This window comes from Mixophyes fleayi, chromosome 6, assembly GCF_038048845.1.
Source record: "Mixophyes fleayi isolate aMixFle1 chromosome 6, aMixFle1.hap1, whole genome shotgun sequence".
Lineage (NCBI taxonomy): Eukaryota > Metazoa > Chordata > Amphibia > Anura > Limnodynastidae > Mixophyes > Mixophyes fleayi.
In genome coordinates this window covers 97,854,671-97,873,135 of record NC_134407.1, presented here as the reverse complement: position 1 = coordinate 97,873,135, position 18,465 = coordinate 97,854,671, and the positions used below count along the sequence as shown (strand labels likewise).

The window sequence follows — 18,465 nt, the reverse complement described above, 5'->3', positions numbered from 1 at the left end:
CTGCCACCCATGCCATGACTCAAGATATGGCTAAACTATGGGTTTCTACGAAGCAGAACCTGCTAAAATCAGGACGTCAATATAAGTCTTCCACGGATCATCATAGAAGACTTGTACCGACCCTCCAGGTTGGGGACAAGGTGTGGTTGTCCACTCGGAATTTGAGATTACGGGTGCACTCCATGAAACTGGCACCCCGCTTTATTGGTCCTTTTGTAGTAATTCAAGTGATTAACCCAGTGACTGTTAGACTCCAACTCCCTCCTGCACTGAAGATCCATAACAACTTTCATATCTCCCTTCTTAAACCCCTGGTTCTCAGGTCACTTCTGTTCCTCAAGCCATTCCAACCACTATTGGGGATGAATATGAGGTTAGTCAGGTCCTTGCTGAACGCAAATTCCGAGGACATCTTCAGTACCTGGTGCATTGGAAGGGCTTCGGACCAGAGGAAAGGTCTTGGGTTTTTAAAGAGGACCTGCATGCTCCACGATTGTTAGCCGCTTTCCTTAAATGGCATTCTTTATCCGATGTTTCCCCCAATTGTGAGGAGGGGGGTACTATCAGACGCCGTCCCCGTGCTTCCTCGCTGAGCGGGGACGGACGCCTAATTATGACGCAGCACCCCGTTGCTAGGGGACGCTTCTCCGGCGGTCGGGTGCGCATGCGCGCCTATCACCATAGCAACAGGACGCGCAATAGGACTTCCGGGTGGCGGCCAGCGCGTCTGACCGCCGAGCCACTGCCCACCAATGAGTGATTAACACTTCCTTTATAAGGCCTGCTCTGATACCACTAGGGTGCCAGAGTAACTAGTATATTTGTCTCCAGTATACTTTTATATATATATATATATATATATATATATATATATATATATATACACTCTATCTGATTTCGTTACTGACCCGGCTTTCCCTGACTTCGCTTCTTGGATCCTCCTATTGTCCTGCACTAGTATTCTCCGGATTTTACCTCGGCCTGCTGACTATTCTTTGCCTCCTGATTTGGTACCTGTTTGGTTCTGACTCCTGCCTGTACGACCACGATTATCTCCATCATCTTGCAAGTAGCTACCTGGGAGGGCCGCGACCTGCACGTCGTTCACTGAGAAGTCCAAACTTCCTTGCGGGGGTCCCTGGTGAAAACCGGCGGCGTGTTAGACTCCGCGCCTCCTGGTCTAGCTACGCCAATACTTGCAGGTGCGGATATCTTCCTTGTGACAATATATATACATATATATACATATACATGCTTTAAATAATGGTATACTGATCCCCAGAATTGGCTCTGCTTTGTATACTTATCATTAGAATAAGGTCTCATTTTTATACTGGCTTCCGGAATGGAGCCTGCTTGGTATACTGGTCACCAGTATAGGGTTTATATTGGTCATTGGAAATCAGTCAGCAGCATTGGTTCTCATTATAACAGTCATACCCAAGGTTTAAGAATGACACAAAAAATGTTTTCACAAAGTTTGCTGTTTCAGTGTTAATAGACCTTTTTGTCAGATGTTGCTATGGTATTGCATAAGTGTCAACGTTTTTTTTATTGACAATTACATTAAGTTTATGCAAAGAGTCAATATTTGCATTGGTGACCCGTAGTTGTCAATAAAAGCCATTGACACCCATGAAATGCTTGTAATTTTACTTCAGTATACCATACCAACAACTGACAAAAAGGTCTAAAAACATTGAAACAGCAAACTTTGTGAAAAACAATATTTGTGTCATTCTCAAAACTTTTGGCCATGACTGTAGGTTGCTAAAAATGAGAAAGCAAAAAATAGGTATGACAAAAAACTGGTGGGTGTAGCTTATGTAATGTGGGCATAGTTTTCCACAGCCAATGAATTATATGGAAAATTGTTATTTCAAAGAGTTATAATCAAATATAAGGTGGTATTCAATATAGAGCATACTCTATTGACTAATTTACAATACAGAGAGCATCTTAGTAGGCAATATACAGTAAAGAGAGCTTATTTTTAGTGATAATCTGATAAAAAGGCAAACTTTGTGAAAAACAATAATTTTGTCTTTCTCAAACCTTTTGGCCATGACTGTACTTAATAATTATCACCAAATTGGCATCTACTTTATCTGTTATTCACCTTTGTACACTACTCACCAGAATAACTCATATAAAGTATAATGGTTATAAGAATGAAGAAAATGTTTCTATCAATAATTTTGTTCATATAATAATTTACTATTATTATGTAAAAAACTCCGACATATCCTGCAGTGTTAAAGCATGCCCTCTATTACACATATCATCCAAAAGATTGCTTACTGGGATTTGGTGGATCCTGCACTCTCTTTTCTCTTGTCAACCCTGTGTTTATTCAGACATGCAGCATGTGTCATTTGTCAAAGTGTAATTTCAAAAGTGCAACACATCGAGGGACTCGACAAAACTTGTTAATGCCTGACCCAAAATAAGTTGTTTGTCTTATAACTTATTATTATTCAATTTGCAGTTTGTTTAGTGTACCTTTAAATGACCCCACAACTCCTACCTTTAAATTTTAACATACAAAACTTAAAGGGAAAATTATTTTTAATTAAACAACATTCCACACCTGTGAAACATTGTCCTAATTGGGTCTGCTATAGGGCAAAAAAAGGTGAAATTGGTAAGAGAAAGTATTATGGGGATATTTTATTTGATGCAGTAGCGGAACTACAGTCAATGTGGCCACTATGGGGACTAAAAGTTGCTCGCACCAAGAACTGGAAGGCTAGAGAGCATTGCTGGGACTTTATCCAAATTTTGCTCTGGGGCCTGCTGAGGCACTGTTCTGCCCCTGGTTAGATATACCAACTGTGGTTATGGCATATTACTCTGCTCAGCAAAACTCAGTCTTTTATATATATTAATATCAAATATTGGTTTTACTTGTCCTTAAATACCATACTAAAGTGCATTAATGTGTTGCTGGACCCTCTGACAACATTAAGGATCAGTTACCAATATTGCATTTAGGTGCATCATTTTCTCTAAACAATAACACTTGTTTTCATTGTCTAACTTGCACAAAGTTTAATGGTGACATGGTTTGGTGCAAACGATGCACTTAAATATATTTCAAATATTGTCCTATTAACTTGCATATTTCATCATGCTATGTGTTAGAAACGGCAGAGATAAAGTTGTAATATATGCCTCCAGCTTGCCCTTTTGAATGCAACTCTTTGATAAAGCCGCTTCCTTCTGTGTTATACATTGACTTGTCAATCATTTGCAGCTTCCTTGTGGTGTATTATAGAGGAGGAATGATAAATTCTAAGAATTGTATTAGTAAACTTGCAGCTGAAGAGGAAAAACTTAGAAAATCTAACTTTCACCTGTGTGTGAAGTAATATGCTCTGTTTATTATAATGTGTGTATGATTTATTATGCCTGTATTTACTATAGAGACAAAAGGTCATATTGTAAGTGAAAAAGAGATCATAGAGCATATTTAGTTTAATTTTACAATTTATGATGTATTTTAAGCCATAAATGTGGGTATAGTCTACATCATTCTCATAATTTGTATGTCGTTTATGTCAGTATTAATTCTGGAGGTATTTAAGGTGTTTTATACTCCCAAGAGGCCAAGCAATATGGGTCAAGATTTGCATTTTCATTAAAGCAGACCCGTCGCCATCAATTAACATAGTCTCATAGTACAGTTCAATCTATATATTAATGATGGCCAATTATTTCAGAATTGTATTATTTCTACCATTTATCTATATTGTACCTCTTTTGTCACTGGCATTTAAGGCAAATTAAAAGGAGGGCATTGATAAATCAGTTTATAAAATCTGGTACACAAGTTATAATCCAATTATAGTGAATTATTTCTACCTGATCGGATTTGTGAGCAATTTGACCACACCTGTGGAAGTTCAAATTGCACAAATTTAATCAGATTACAAAAATCCATTTAAATCTGAAATCCGATTTTGTATCCTGATGTATAAAATCCAATGCAATTGTATTGTGGCTGTCTATGATGAGCCCACACACAGTACAATGGTTAGTAAGTTTGGTTGAAATGCCAAAATTGATCAATCAAAATTTGACCATGTGTGGGCGGGTAAAAGAAGAGTGTAATTCCCAAGATCATGAGTTCAGTTCCTGACCATGGCCTTAGCTGTGTGGAGTTTGTATGTTCTCCCTGTGTTTGCGTGGGTTTCCACCGAGTGATCCGCTTTCTTCCCTCAATCCAAAAACATATTAGTAGGTTTGGCCAGTATTAAATTGACCTTAGTCTCTCTCGGTCTGTGTATGTATGTTAGGGTAGTTAGACTGTAAGCTCCAATGGGGCAGGAACTGATGTGAGTGAGTTCTCTGTACAGCACTGCGGAATTAGTGGCTGCTGCTGATGATGATGATATGCGACATATAATTAAAATATCAAAATGATGCAGTTTTGGCTGGTTTCACTTTATATATTGACTTGACCAGTTCCTGAAAGAAGAAGAAACTAACCAAATTATAATGTAACCATGTGTGCTCATGAGGTGCAGTCCAGGTTCTTACAAGTTTTATTAGCAATATAATATCCCCTAACATACATTTATTATAGTTTGCATAATCATCTTAAATATGTCATCAATATTTTAGATAATTACTGAATTCTGCCCACATGGTGACTACATTCCCAATGACTGACTTTTGGCCAGATATGTAGGAATAGATATATTATTAACTGTACCTTGTTTATAAGAGTATCAGTACGATCTACTATTAATACTGGCAATACTCTACTAATTTGCTTCTGCGCAAATATTATAAACTGCAAATGTCAATGGATATAGTAAAGGTGATATAAAAACAATATTGAAAGTAGTCCCTGATTCCTGAAATGTAATTTTCATTCTTTAATTAGTATTTCAAAAGGTACATGTCTGTTCCATGTAGTTATGAGCAAATATATATAGTTATCTTAAATTAAAAATTGTATATACTTTATCATGCTATACATATTGTACACTTATGTCCTAAATACAAAACAATGTGGATAGAATAAGCCCTTGTGTACCAACAAACATAACACAATATTGTATTGCTGTTTGCATAATATACACAGCAGCCTATAGCAAAGCTTTGTGGTAGAAAAAAATGTCCCTCTTTTTTCTGATTATGCTGGGTAATAAAGTAGTTAAAACATCTTTCTTTAAGACTCTCTGGAAAAACCCCTCTGTAAGCATTAAGCAGGAGGCAGTGAACAGCTCTCAGATCAATGCTCAGTTTGGGGAATTAAAAAACACTCCACTAACAGCAGTTGGAACATTTCTAACCCATATGTCACCTCAGTGTTTTAAATAATTATATTTGCATGCAGGGAGTGATTCATAAATATGTCAGGGTGGTGAAATATAGGCAGGCATTTCAAACTTTCTATTTAAAAAACATGAATTATGGCCACGAAAAATGTGTTCCCATTTAAGGGTGATACGAAGTATTTGGAGTCTAGTACAGAGACCAATCCATCATGCAGACAATAAAGAGACTTTCTGCCTGACGCGGGAAATTTATGGCTGCCCTTCTCTGCCCTAATAACTCAGGCATTGTGTCAAGAGCTGACAGGCTCTGCGGAAAAACAGCTACCCTGTTATCAATCAAGAGAGCCTTTTACATTTTTAGCAAAACTCTGATCACCCATACACCCTTTTAATGTATATATTACATCATTATAGATCATTCTGCACTTTTACTGCACCTCACTCAGATGATATATTGCTGTGGAGGGCTGCTGATGAGTGAGGAGATAAATTATCGTGCCTCCAGTAATGATCCTCAGGAGGAAAAGATGCATGTATGCAAAATGACATTAATTACATATAAATATATGCGGGTATATACATATACAGGTATGTATAGCGACGTCCATGCTTAACGCATTAAAAGGTGCAATACAGTATTAGTACAAATCATTATGTACAAAATATATGCAATAATATTCTATACAATTTAAAATATCTTAATGAAGTAGACGTATTGAAGCTAATCAATAAGGTAATGTACATGAATTCTGCATGTACATCACACTTTATCTTAAATATAATATATTGTATTTATGCACATAACATAATAGTAATAATAGCATGTTTAATGTAGATATATCAGCTGCTGTTTGCTGCAGGATAGATATGCAAATGAGCACTCACACCTCAATAACAACGTATAGGCGTGTTCTGAGAATTTATGTTCTGTAAGGTGTCTTGTGGGATACTTACCTCCTGTGGTTTACAGAAATATTTTTGTGACATTGCGGTGACAAAACAAGACGTATAGAACAGAGGGTTTACAGTTTATCAATAAATCCAGGCAGAGCTGTGAATTCAAGTAAAGACCAGAAAGTCAAGATTGTCTCTTTATTTATTTGACTTTGTGAACTTTTGAAGGATTGCTGAAACTAAATATGTGCTTGCCTGGTATTATTTCCCAAGTCAGCCTAAAGGCTTCTATAGTAAATAGAAAAAAAAAACAAGTTATGCTTTGAAATCTGTGCTTTTCAATCAAGCTGTCTGAGAACAGAAAAGCTATTTTTTTTCAGGTTGGAAATAAAATGCTAAATGATAACCATAAAGCAGTGTCATTGAAGGCGTCCTGTCACTTCTCTTACAACTGAAAGTGTCAGGAATTCAATAGGTAATGAATAAACAAAGAGGGTTTTTCTCTCTGAGAGGTGTGAAAGTGGAAGCATTGTGACACTGTCTTAAAAATCACTGTTTCCAGTTTATCTAAAAACTTCTATTCTACTGCAAAATCGATTAGTACAAATTACACTTCAGCAGAAGGAAAAATACATTGTAGAAGGCCAGATGTAATAAAAGGATAGGACGAAAGAGAGAGGGAGATTTTTGAGGAAGAAAATAGCTTAATGTTTTAGAAGAGGGATTAATTATAAGCACTTTGTGGCCAGCCTATATCTGCTCCAAAGTGAGGAATGTGGTATTTTTTGGTGGTATTTAACTGCGGGGGTTACTAACCTGTTTTATCTGTCTTGAGCATTTGTCGTTAAACCTTGGATAACAACCAATACGGAGTAATCCACAATTATTGATTGCATTAACAGTACAGATTGCTGCGACTATAATATAACTCCTCTGCTCTGCATTTCATGGCTGAAGCACTATGTTTTTATCGCAGGCAAATGTGAACTAACAGAATATAATAAATGGATAACCCATACATACACTAATAGCTATTTTATGTGCTTATACGAGATTTTCATAAATACTGTTCTGTATAGGTATCATCAGTAATGTACCCGTAACATCTACATTACCAACATAAAAGCTAATTATTTTTCAAAATCCACACACTGTATGGCTGTACACTTCTTAGCTGCTAGCACTTATACACACGCTCTAAACTCCAATGTTTAGCCCACAGAGAGAAAGCAGCCATCGTATTCTCTGTGCTCTGGTGTATAGTGTTAAATGACAACCCACATAATTGTACGAATCGTCTTACAAGAGAAAACAAAACGAGAATTGCTGAGAGCGCCAGAAATGAAAAAAAAAAAAAAGAAATAGAAGGAAGCCCCTGTCCCCAGAAGCTTACAATCTACACGCGAACACTTTGAAAAGAAAGGATACCTTTTTGGCCAAGACAGAAAGTATCAGTGATGTGTTTATTACTTACATGTCCATACTCTACATAATAAGATGTATTAGTAACCCTCTTCCCCAACACACATATACTTCACATGGAATTGTGCTCTCCTGTCTTCAAAATGCCCTATATATTCAGAGGTGTTCCTTGTACCCTCCGCAGCAGGGCAGCTCTTCCATTGCCTAGATTAGGGAGATCCCGTCCAGGGTTTCACTCTTACCAGCCTGACCTGTCAAGAGGATTATCCAAGTAGGAGATTAATAGAGTAGGCGGGCTGCAATAATAATCGTTTTGTTTGATGTGACAACTTTGATAGGCGTTGATTTACTTACAAACTGATAGGCTTTTAATTGAGCGCTTCCATACAGCTTCAGATGAAAGGAGAACCCGCATTGAAACAGCTGCCCAGTGCCCTGAGTCTCAATACTGATTAGCCATCTCTACTGTGAATAGTTCAAGGCATTTTCAAACTTTTTTTTCATCCTCACATTTCTGCCAGCCCACTCCTTTCTAAGAGAAAATAAATCATTCCCATTGTGTGCAAATAAAATCGACTTGACATGCCTTCCAATAGCTGGTAGGTAAAGAGGCCAGGAAGCGCTCTAATTAATTTTGCCTTCACTTGCAGCTTTTCTAGTGCGGCGTATTTTCTCTCTGAAATGTTACATTACAATGTTACCCTAAGAAAGGTGCCAGCGAAGATCAAACAAGCCCCGTGTTAATCCGGAGAAATGATAAACTATGGGCTATGGAGCCAGCATACGTATTTACTTACATAAACACTTTTTATTTGTGCGCAGTTTATAAATCCATCTGTGTATATACCTATCAAATAAGGGCCAATTAGGTTAATATGTTTATAAATTAATCAGTAATAAATGAATACATGTAACTAACGAAAGGTTGTATGTATTATTTTATCACATAATATATAATTATTTGTAGCCTAATCCAAAGCTAACATCATAGTCTAAGGTCGAGGAGTGTGATTTTAGTATTCAACATTTTCCTGAATGAATAACACCCTTTATATAGCAATACAATCCTTGTAATACACATGTCCTGTCTCACCTCTGAATTTCAGAGCGGGTCTTTCTTACTCCCCCTCCCATTTAAAATAAAAAAAAGCAATTCTCACATCTCGAACCACCTTAAGGTAATTAATCTTAAATATTTCACCCCGGGAGGCAGGGCAAACACACCAAGGAAACAGATAGCAGTCTCTCTGGTCCTGTAAGGAAAACAGCTGTTCCAAGCACTTTAATGCAAATGAACACAAATGAAGGGTTCAGCTCTTTTTTGCAGACTTTTACTGCACTTCATTTATCAATTTGACTTGACAACAAAAGAGAGAGATGTGGGGAGAGTGGTGTAACAGGCACTATCTGAGGAGCAGAGCGTGAGGGGAAAATCCAAGCTGTCAGCCTCCACTTACATCCTTCTGGTTTGTGTTATCTCGTTTTATCCTCCCTCCTACGGGGTGAGCCAAAATATATTACAGTACACTATATACAGTTCTATTATTTTTGGGAAGTAGTAAAATAAAATCACTGTAGGGATGTGAATAACATATAAACTTTTATGGCGACTGATATGTTAATAGGTAAAGCAGAGTGTACACAATTAAAAGCAGTTTTTGAAAGGATTTGGAGCCATTACCCTGCAGTACATGATGATTATTGGGTACGATCCTGTACGAGGCTCATTATCGCAGAGAGGCAATGAACATGTCCAGTCCAAGGACATGGTGCAGGCAGGGCCTGTGAGAGGCCCCGGAGCACCTGTCCTGCTTTTCATTGTATCATCTAATGACCTTCCTGCGTGTTCCGCAATGTGTCCACCACTGTGTCATACCAAGAGGCAATTGTAAAAGGTTAAAAAGTCTCCATGTGGCGGAAAACACGAAAAAAACGATAAACAAATGTAGCAAGTGAGAAGTAATAATTAGAACTAGCAACATAGTATCATATAATTCGTACAGATAAAGTAAATACTGCATGGGATTATACATATGTGTGTGTGTAGATAATACACATAAATGTATAGAGTTAACATAGGTGTGTGACTATAGTTATATATATATATTACATAGTCTTAACTATAGTCACCGTACATTACACTATACAACTATGTATAATACGTTTATACTGTAAGATAATTTTAATGTGTAGTCTGCAAAAAATGATTCGTGATTCCACAAAGATGTAATACTAATATTGCGACGCCTACAATATTATATTGTCAGCAAATTCGAATGTAAAAGGTAAGTAATTCACCTACACATTTGAAAATATATCTGAGCCAGTGAAGCAGCTGGAAGGCAGGTGGATGTTCAGAAAATCTAGCTTTTCAACAAGAATCCATAAACAGTTGAACAGTAATGTGGTAATTGTGAGGGAATACTTAAGAGCTGTAATGAATTGTGAGAGCGTTTTCTTTGATCCGGAGCAATCATTTGTGCAAAGTGTCAGTTTTATTGACATTCCAGGGATTCTCAAAATGTGTCAATCTTAATCCCCCCTCCCTAAAAAAATCACTCAGAGCTGGCAGCAGTTTGAAAGATAAACCATGGGTAAAATCCTATACACGTAATGAGAAACCACCTTTTCTCCTATCTATGTTCCATAAATCATTTGAATTAAGATTATTTTAACTTCCTAGCTGCCAGAAAGCACGTGTGCTATGTACAAAACCCCACACGTAAATGTATACGGGCAGCTTATTGATATAACAGACGATCATACATTTGACCTGGCGTGGATTAGCTGTGCGGATCTCCCCTGACTAGGCAAAGCAAGTTACACAGATAAGCAGTGCAATTGTCATCGACGTGTGTCACAGACAATCACGCGTTTATCTGTGGAAATTAATCTTTAAATTATCCAAACTGTCGCCGAAGATACAGTGCAATGACCGTCATACCCGGCACCGCTTTACATGACAGTACGTTGGGGTATTTGCACGACCCTGTCGTGAACCGCTTTAACCCTTTAGGTGCCAGTTGACCCTTAAAACATATGGATGTCCATTTACAGAGCCAGTAAAGACTGGTACGAGTTTGCCTCTGGACTGCATATAAATTGAGTTTAGACGGTGGACGATCTATTTTCTTAAACTGAATGACTCTTTTCAAACGAATAGTCTCTCCCCCCTTCTCCCTCTCTCTCTCTTCTTCCCTTCAAGTCACACCAGCCTTGTAATCAGCAACAAAAGCTGACATAAATCAGGAGCGGATTGACAGAGGCTGACAAATAACTGACTGATGGTGGTGGAGTCACATTGACAATTGATGGAGGGGTGGAGAGAAGGGGAGAGCTGCTCGGGAAGGTGAGGGAGGAATAAGGTTCTCTATTGGAAACATGTGACTCTTACATTCCCCAGCCTTCGCATTGGTCTTATTGTGTCATCGGGAGCCTGATTGGCCAAACTAGCCCTGACTATGTTTCATGGAAGGAGTACGATGTAAAAACAACGCGGTAGGGTGAAATTTTACTTTGAGCTCTATAGCACCAAACTTATATGTGTACACACCTTCATTTAGGTATGAGACAAGTTGTTCACAAATGCATCTCACCTGTCTAAGTATATTTAAATAATTGTATATATATATATATATATATATATATATATATATATATATATATACATATATATATATATATATATATATATATATATATATATATATATCTATATCTATCTATCTATTTATCTATCTATCTAATCTATCTATATTATATATATATATATATATATATATATATATATATATATATATATATATATATAACGTACACAAGTTCAAATGCACTGATTGTTTTCCATTAGCGTTGTAGGTGCAAATAAGTGCGCACAGCAAAGTCATCTTATATAACCTGACAGCGACTGTTGAGCGCATCACATCTGTGCCTGTCCGCAGTTACAAGAAATTGGCTAAAGAATGGACAAGGATCCACTATACGAGTGGTGTTTCTCTCCCACAGACTATAATCTGGTCAATAATGTCGCAGGTCGTTGGTATAATATCAGGACATTAGTACATTTTTCTCCACTGGTCACTTCTCACTTCTTCTCTGGGGCCTATTTATCAAACTATAGTGTAGAACAGGACTGTAGTATAAAACATTTCAATATATGGTATCTCATACAATGTTAATAGCTCAGGTCTGTACTTGTTTGCTAATAAAATAGGCTAGGCCAATTACAGATTGAATTGAGAGGAAGAGAATGATCTCTTTTCATCTGCCGCTCCAATGGATTAGTTCTGACACGCAATTTAATCCTCTTTTGGGATTACTCGCAGTGTGGATCTATGCAGATGACTGCATGTAAACTGCGTGGAAATGTAGGTAGTTAAAGGATGATGACTAAACGTCCGATCTGCCCTTTCTTGGTTGAATATAGGTGAAATAGAAGCTGGGTAAACCAGATACGTTTTGCACTTTTTCAGGCTGATTCTGTTTGACCTATTTTGAGTGTGAATTATTCAAGGGGTTGTAGTGATCAATGATCCCTAATGTCACTACTATGCCCCAAGTGGTTTTATGCTTTCATCCACAGGTAACAGTATCACGGGTGGGAGCACGGCCTTATACTACGTCTTTCTCAATGACTGAAGCCCATCGCTGAAATCATTTTCAGAATATATGTTAATTTAGCAAGGACAATATCATGACCCATTTCCAATTTAACCCATGGCAAATGCATATTAACATATTTTGCAGTGCGCCTCATTGTTATAAAATATGCAATTCAAATAATTTGGTGTCGAGGTCCTTACTCCACTCCATGTCCACAGCAATCCACTCACGTTATCAGCAAATCAGTGTTTTGAGCAATGGAGTTTAGCGTAATTTTAGATTCTTCTTAGTCAAATGAATACATTTGAAATACTGATATGGTATTTTACCTGTATTAGGCATCAATAACCAAGTAACATTGTGTAGTCCTGGACACCCAGCACTATAAGCAAATACAAGTGATTATTTTATTCAATGTAGCAAGTACTAGTTTTAAAAAGTGGAGCAACAGAGAACAAGATAAATCAGCGGCAAGTACACAATTTCACAAGAGGGTTTTCTTTCACTAATATATTTAGAACATATTACATATATGTTCTGCTATAGGACAGTCTACAAATATACACTATTCTGTAAATAAGGGTTTGCAATGGAGAAGTTACAGCCTTTCGTTTTATTTTTTTTATTTCTGGGTGCCATAATGACACAATTGAGTGATCTCGCATTTTGCAATATTATGCGCTTCTCTTCCAAAGTATAGAGGGAAGAATACACTACAAAAAATGGAAGCAGTTGGGGACATGAACCATAAAATGTGAAATAAGCCCAGTCCTTTGAGCAAAGAGCCGAAACCAGCAAGAGGAGGGAGGGAGGGTAGGAAAGAAATAGAAGAGCATTAGAAGCAGAGAGAAAGGGGACGTCACATCCCCTTGACCCTCCAATCACCTCGGGGTCCCATTTGATTGGAAGGCGGCAAAGGCTTTAATCTCAGCTCTAATTCACAGGCTTTTGAAGTGAGTTTCTCTGGCAGAACTCTGGCTGGCTGCGCTGCTGCTCACACTGTGCGCTCTACACCAGGAGTGGGCGCTGGGACCGTGGTTGATGGGAAGGATCTGGCTGTGTGGACTCATATGATCCAGGACTGGATTGCACATCACATTGCAGCGTTCTAGGACAGTGATACAGTGTATTCATACACTCAGCAGGTCCGTGTGGTGTGCTCTATTTACAGACAGTGCGATACGTTGTATCTAAGGGGATATATTGCTACATTACTAACTGTAGATCCACCCACACAACACATCTGTGCGGTCTACATTGTATTTGCTGGATACGGACTGATACGTCTTTTATCTCAGTCGTTGATACTACGACAAGCTCTACAGAACCGGGGGACGTGTCAATACGACGTGCCTGAAGGTCGTAGGAGCAGGACTGGACTGGATAACTTACCTATAGGATCAATAATTCCTTTTATCCAGCACACATTACTGAAGCTCAGCAGCACACTCACCCGGGGTTACACCCTACCCCCCCCCCCCTGTACCCCACCCACACCAATGCCTGTCCGGGGGACATGATCAATTCGCCACTGGCTTCTGGAAGTCGTGTGAGTCCTTCAGACCGGGAAACCAGAGAGATCTTGGGGAAAAGAAGCGGAGCAGCCCAGGCTAATAGAGCGTTCTTCCACACAGTGCCTCCCACTGACCCCCTGCGCCAGGCCGGTCGGCTGCCCATCAAAGTGCTCAAGATGCTGACTGCTCGTAGCGGACACATTCTTCACCCAGAATACTTGCAGCCTCTGCCCTCTACCCCGGTCAGCCCGATAGAGGTAAGAGCAATTCAAAATGATACCTGTTGTTAATGGATATGGATACAATAGCCCGGCCATAGTTTTTGACTTTTGTGCACGCGAAGGTATCCAATCCCTCATTCTATTCACATCCTCGTTTTACACTATTGTACATTCTTTCCCCGTTGTTGTCAATGCCCTGAGATCTTGTTTTCACTCCTTCCTCTCCCACACTAATATTTCCACCGCCGTGTTTAATCTCCAGTCTTTTATCTAATCTACATATTTACGGAAGGATCATTAATTCCCCGCCTGTTAGCGCACTCTAATACACAATCTGATTGTGCAAAGAGACGTGCATTGTAGCAAGACCTATTCCCTGCTTTTGTCTAATGCCACAGCACTCATACACTATATATATATATATATATATATATATATATATATATATATATATATATATATATATACATATATATATATGGATCAGGGTACTCTATCCCATCTTGACCTCTTAGTGTATATATATATATATATATGTATATATACATACACACACGCTAAGCGGACAAAATAGGATAGAATACCCTAAACCGTATCTGATGATATTAAGACATTAGGCACAGATCAAGAGCTATATTCATATTTATCCTGGAACAGGGATTGAAAAGAATATCCAGCTGTGCTTTAAATGTAGACAGAGAAAAATACAATGTCCGCTGCCCAATAGCACAGAGATAGGTGTATAAAAGTGTATATTTATGTAGACTTCACATCTGTGGAGTATTATGTAAAGCTGTAGCTGTTTTTGTGCATTATAAGGAAAATCAACTCAAAGGCCGCATTTAGGTGAAATGTCCATGTTGAATTACAGCCTTTTTTAATTTTGGAACGGCATGTTAAGGACCAACATCACCCTCTAGTGACCCCTCTGTTTTCTCCATTCATATGTATTCATGAAGTAGAGAGTGGGTTACTTAACCATGTCTTCCTAAAATATCTACAAAACCAGAGTAGGCGACTGTAAATATTTTCTTCATTTGGATTTTGGATTTACTTTCTAGAGTTTAAAGTTAATACCTACACGTGGGAAATACAGCGGATAAAATTATTGTAGTAGTATTAGCCCGCTTTTCATGTCTTATTTGCAAACTAGAAAATCGATTGAAGGTTTCAAAATGCCACATAATATTTTAATTAGTATTAGATATTTTGGGAAGTTATAATGTGTCCTCCTGAAAAAGAAAGCGTCCAGAAGCACTTCCCAAATTCAGACATAAAGACGTAACTTATGTTATAAATTTAAAATTAATTAATCTGATATTGGTAATATAATCTATATATCTATTTATATATCTATATATCTATTTATTTCCTAGATGACGCTTTCAGGACTGATTCTCCATTTAAACACGTCATCGCTATATTGGTTAAATACAGTATACATATTTTTTATGTATATAGCATTTATATGTATAAACTTGATGAGGGTATTATGAACTATTTTGTCAGAGGGCAGAATACATACGATCACTACTAACTGATATCTTTCTGTATCCCCAGCTGGATGCAAAGAAGAGCCCCCTTGCTCTCTTGGCCCAGACCTGCTCTCAGATCGGAAAACCAGACCCTACTCCCTCCAAACTGTCCTCAGTGACCGGGTCATCCACAAGTTCAGACAAGGAATCGAAATCTGGCCCTCTGAAACTCAGTGATATCGGAGCAGAGGACAAGTCCAGCTTCAAGCCATATTCTAAGCCGCCAGACAAGAAAGAGCAAACGACGGGTGATAAATCCGGATTCCGAGTGCCCAGCGCCGCCTGTCCCCCTTTTACCCCTCGGACAGGCAGCCCCAGCTCACCCCGCACTCCCCCACCTTCCTCAGAACCTAAATCCTCCGGGGAAAGCGCAGACAAGAAGGAAGCAGAGTTATGTGCAAAGAGCTCACAGGCAGAGGGCGGAACGCATGGAAGACTCAGTGTAGAGCTTCCCCAGACTCACCCAGAGGGTGCTACAGGGTGCAAGAGTCTTTCTGCGGCTCCATCTCCCACTTCAGCCTCTTCCACCAGCTCCTCCGGCTCAGTGCTGGGATCCGGGCTAGTGGCCCCAGTATCTCCATATAAACCAGGACACACCGTGTTTCCTTTGCCTCCGGCTGGTATGTCCTATCCGGGCACACTGGCTGGAGCATATGCTGGGTATCATCCGCAGTTCCTGGCTCACGGAGTTTCTTTGGACCATACCAAGGGTAACTCTTTAATGGGTGCCCAACTGAGCTCCCTAGGTTGCTCGAGCAAATCTGCTGCCTCTAGTCCTCTGACAGGGGCCTCTCCTCCGTCTGTAATGACTGCAAGTTTGTGTAGAGACCCTTACTGCCTCAGTTACCACTGCGCCTCTCAGCTGGGTGCAAGCGCAACCTGTGCACATGACCTCAAATCTGGATACCCACTTGTGTACCCAAGTCACACCTTGCACGGAGTCTCACCACCTTCTCTATCCGGGCATCCTCTCTATCCTTATGGCTTCATGCTTCCCAATGACCCTTTACCCCATGTTTGTAACTGGGTATCTGCCACTGGTCCTTGTGATAAGCGCTTCTCCTCCTCTGAGGAACTGCTCGGCCATCTGCGGACACATACTGCCTTTCCAGGGGCAGCGGACAAATTGTTGCCCGGATACCCCAGTTCCTCATCACTGGCGGCCGCTGCTATGGCTTGCCACATGCACATGCCACCCACGGGGGCCTCACACAGTCCCCTCACTCTGCGCAGCCCTCACCACCACCCTTTGGGACTCAGTAGCAGTCGTTACCATCCATACTCTAAGAGTCCCCTCCCCACAGGTGCCCCAATGCCAGTACCAGCAGCTACAGGACACTACTATTCCCCATATGCACTGTATGGGCAAAGACTTACCACAGCTTCTGCTCTAGGATACCAGTGACTTCCGCTAGGGGCCTCCAGCACTTGGAGATATAAGACATAATTATGTATTTTTTTTCTAATGAAAACAAAAAATAGATTTTGGTGTTCATTTGAGGACTGGATCCATGGACACTCTTATTTATTTATGTTAGCTCAAAGCAGGACGGCTCATAAAGTGCATTTCTGGATAGGTAAAGTGAAAATCCCCAATGTAGTGTTTTAAATACCAGGGACAGAAAAACGCATTTTCTCTTAATGTTACTTAAAAAGTTAAAAATAATGACTGCTTTTATTGTATTGTATCTTATTTAACGTTTCATTGGGTACAACGCCCCTCCAAAATCTTACATACAATGCATGTTTGTTACTAAAACAACCAGCAGTTTGTCATAATTTCAAATTGCAGTTATTTTTAAGGTGTAAACAGTAAAAAGAGAAAATTGGTATTTTTTGTATGTATTCTGGAAGAAAAAATGATTTTATTGCAAAAAAACAAACCCTAATTTGCCTTATTTTGTTCTGGTCTGAACACATTTTTTTCATATTCACCCATCAAATTCAAGCCTGTACAAGCTTGATCAGTAATTTTGCATCTTGTACCAAACTCACAGTGTATTGCTTTAAAATATTAAAAAAAGAAACATTATATTTGCTTTATATATATGGTTTACTTTTTATTTTATATGGGATTTAATTTGCCTGACTGCAAATCATTTTTATTTTCCTACTCTAAAAAACCCTCAAATATACAGAGTCACTTTCCACTATTAAAATGATTTACAATTATGTGGAAAATGTTAAACACTTTCCTTTTTAGTTCTGTTCTGGAGAAAGATCAAAGAAACAAAATGGAATAATTAATTAATAATAGAGAATTTATTGATTATGCTCAATATATTAAGAGAACTACAATTTAGCGTGATTACATTTTAAAATATAGATTATTCCTAATCGCTGTCAATTGAAGATAAAGTTATAAATTCATGTTTACAGTACATAGCAGACAGACACTAAACAGAACAATTGGATTATTACACATTGCAGTTGAGTGCTGTAGGAAGAAAAAATGAGCGCTGATTTTCTAGATCAAAAAGTTTAATAGCGTGGATTAATTTTGAATTTCTAAGAACGTACCTAAATGGAACGAATAGCCTATTATTAAAAATAACATGGATCGATCAATCAATCGAATACTCAATTCTAAGAGGGTGTTTAGAACTGAAAGTACACACAGTTCTAGAATGTAATACCAATAAAACTCAAATACTAGAATCTACAGCACTAATTACAATATCCTAGTCTGCAGCAATACATATGACGTCCGCACTGCAGTTCTGTAGAAATATATATATATATATATATATATATATATATATATATATATATATTAAGTGCCTAGTTCAGGTGACATCAGGCTGACGCTATAAAATTATATTGTCACCCCGAAAGTCGAACGCAGTTTAGAGCCGTAGTTGGGGTCTGCTGGCACACATGTATCAAGTACTATTGTTAGGATAACTTATAAAACCCCAAATATTTATATGTCCTTAAATGCCTGGACTTAATATCCAGGCATCCAAATAATTATCTAAAGGCGAGTTAT

At 38.5% G+C, this 18,465-nt stretch overlaps 1 protein-coding gene across 1 annotated transcript; it reads left to right on the top strand.

Moving 5' to 3' along the window:
• The first annotated feature begins 13,006 nt into the window (after positions 1–13,006).
• Positions 13,007–17,519, top strand: ZNF503 (zinc finger protein 503). The gene is made up of 2 exons (XM_075217080.1): positions 13,007–13,977; positions 15,502–17,519. Exons 1-2 carry the CDS (start codon positions 13,723–13,725, stop codon positions 16,879–16,881), a joined length of 1,635 nt encoding a protein of 544 aa, XP_075073181.1. The 5' UTR covers positions 13,007–13,722; the 3' UTR covers positions 16,882–17,519.
• Positions 17,520–18,465: the final 946 nt, after the last annotated feature.

Bases quoted from the DNA above. Each gene is read 5' to 3' on its own strand.
- ZNF503 (XM_075217080.1), top strand. From the start codon at position 13,723: ATGATCAATTCGCCACTGGCTTCTGGAAGTCGTGTGAGTCCTTCAGAC. The intron at 13,978-15,501 runs GTAAGAGCAATT...CTGTATCCCCAG, and splicing joins CCCCGGTCAGCCCGATAGAG to CTGGATGCAAAGAAGAGCCC.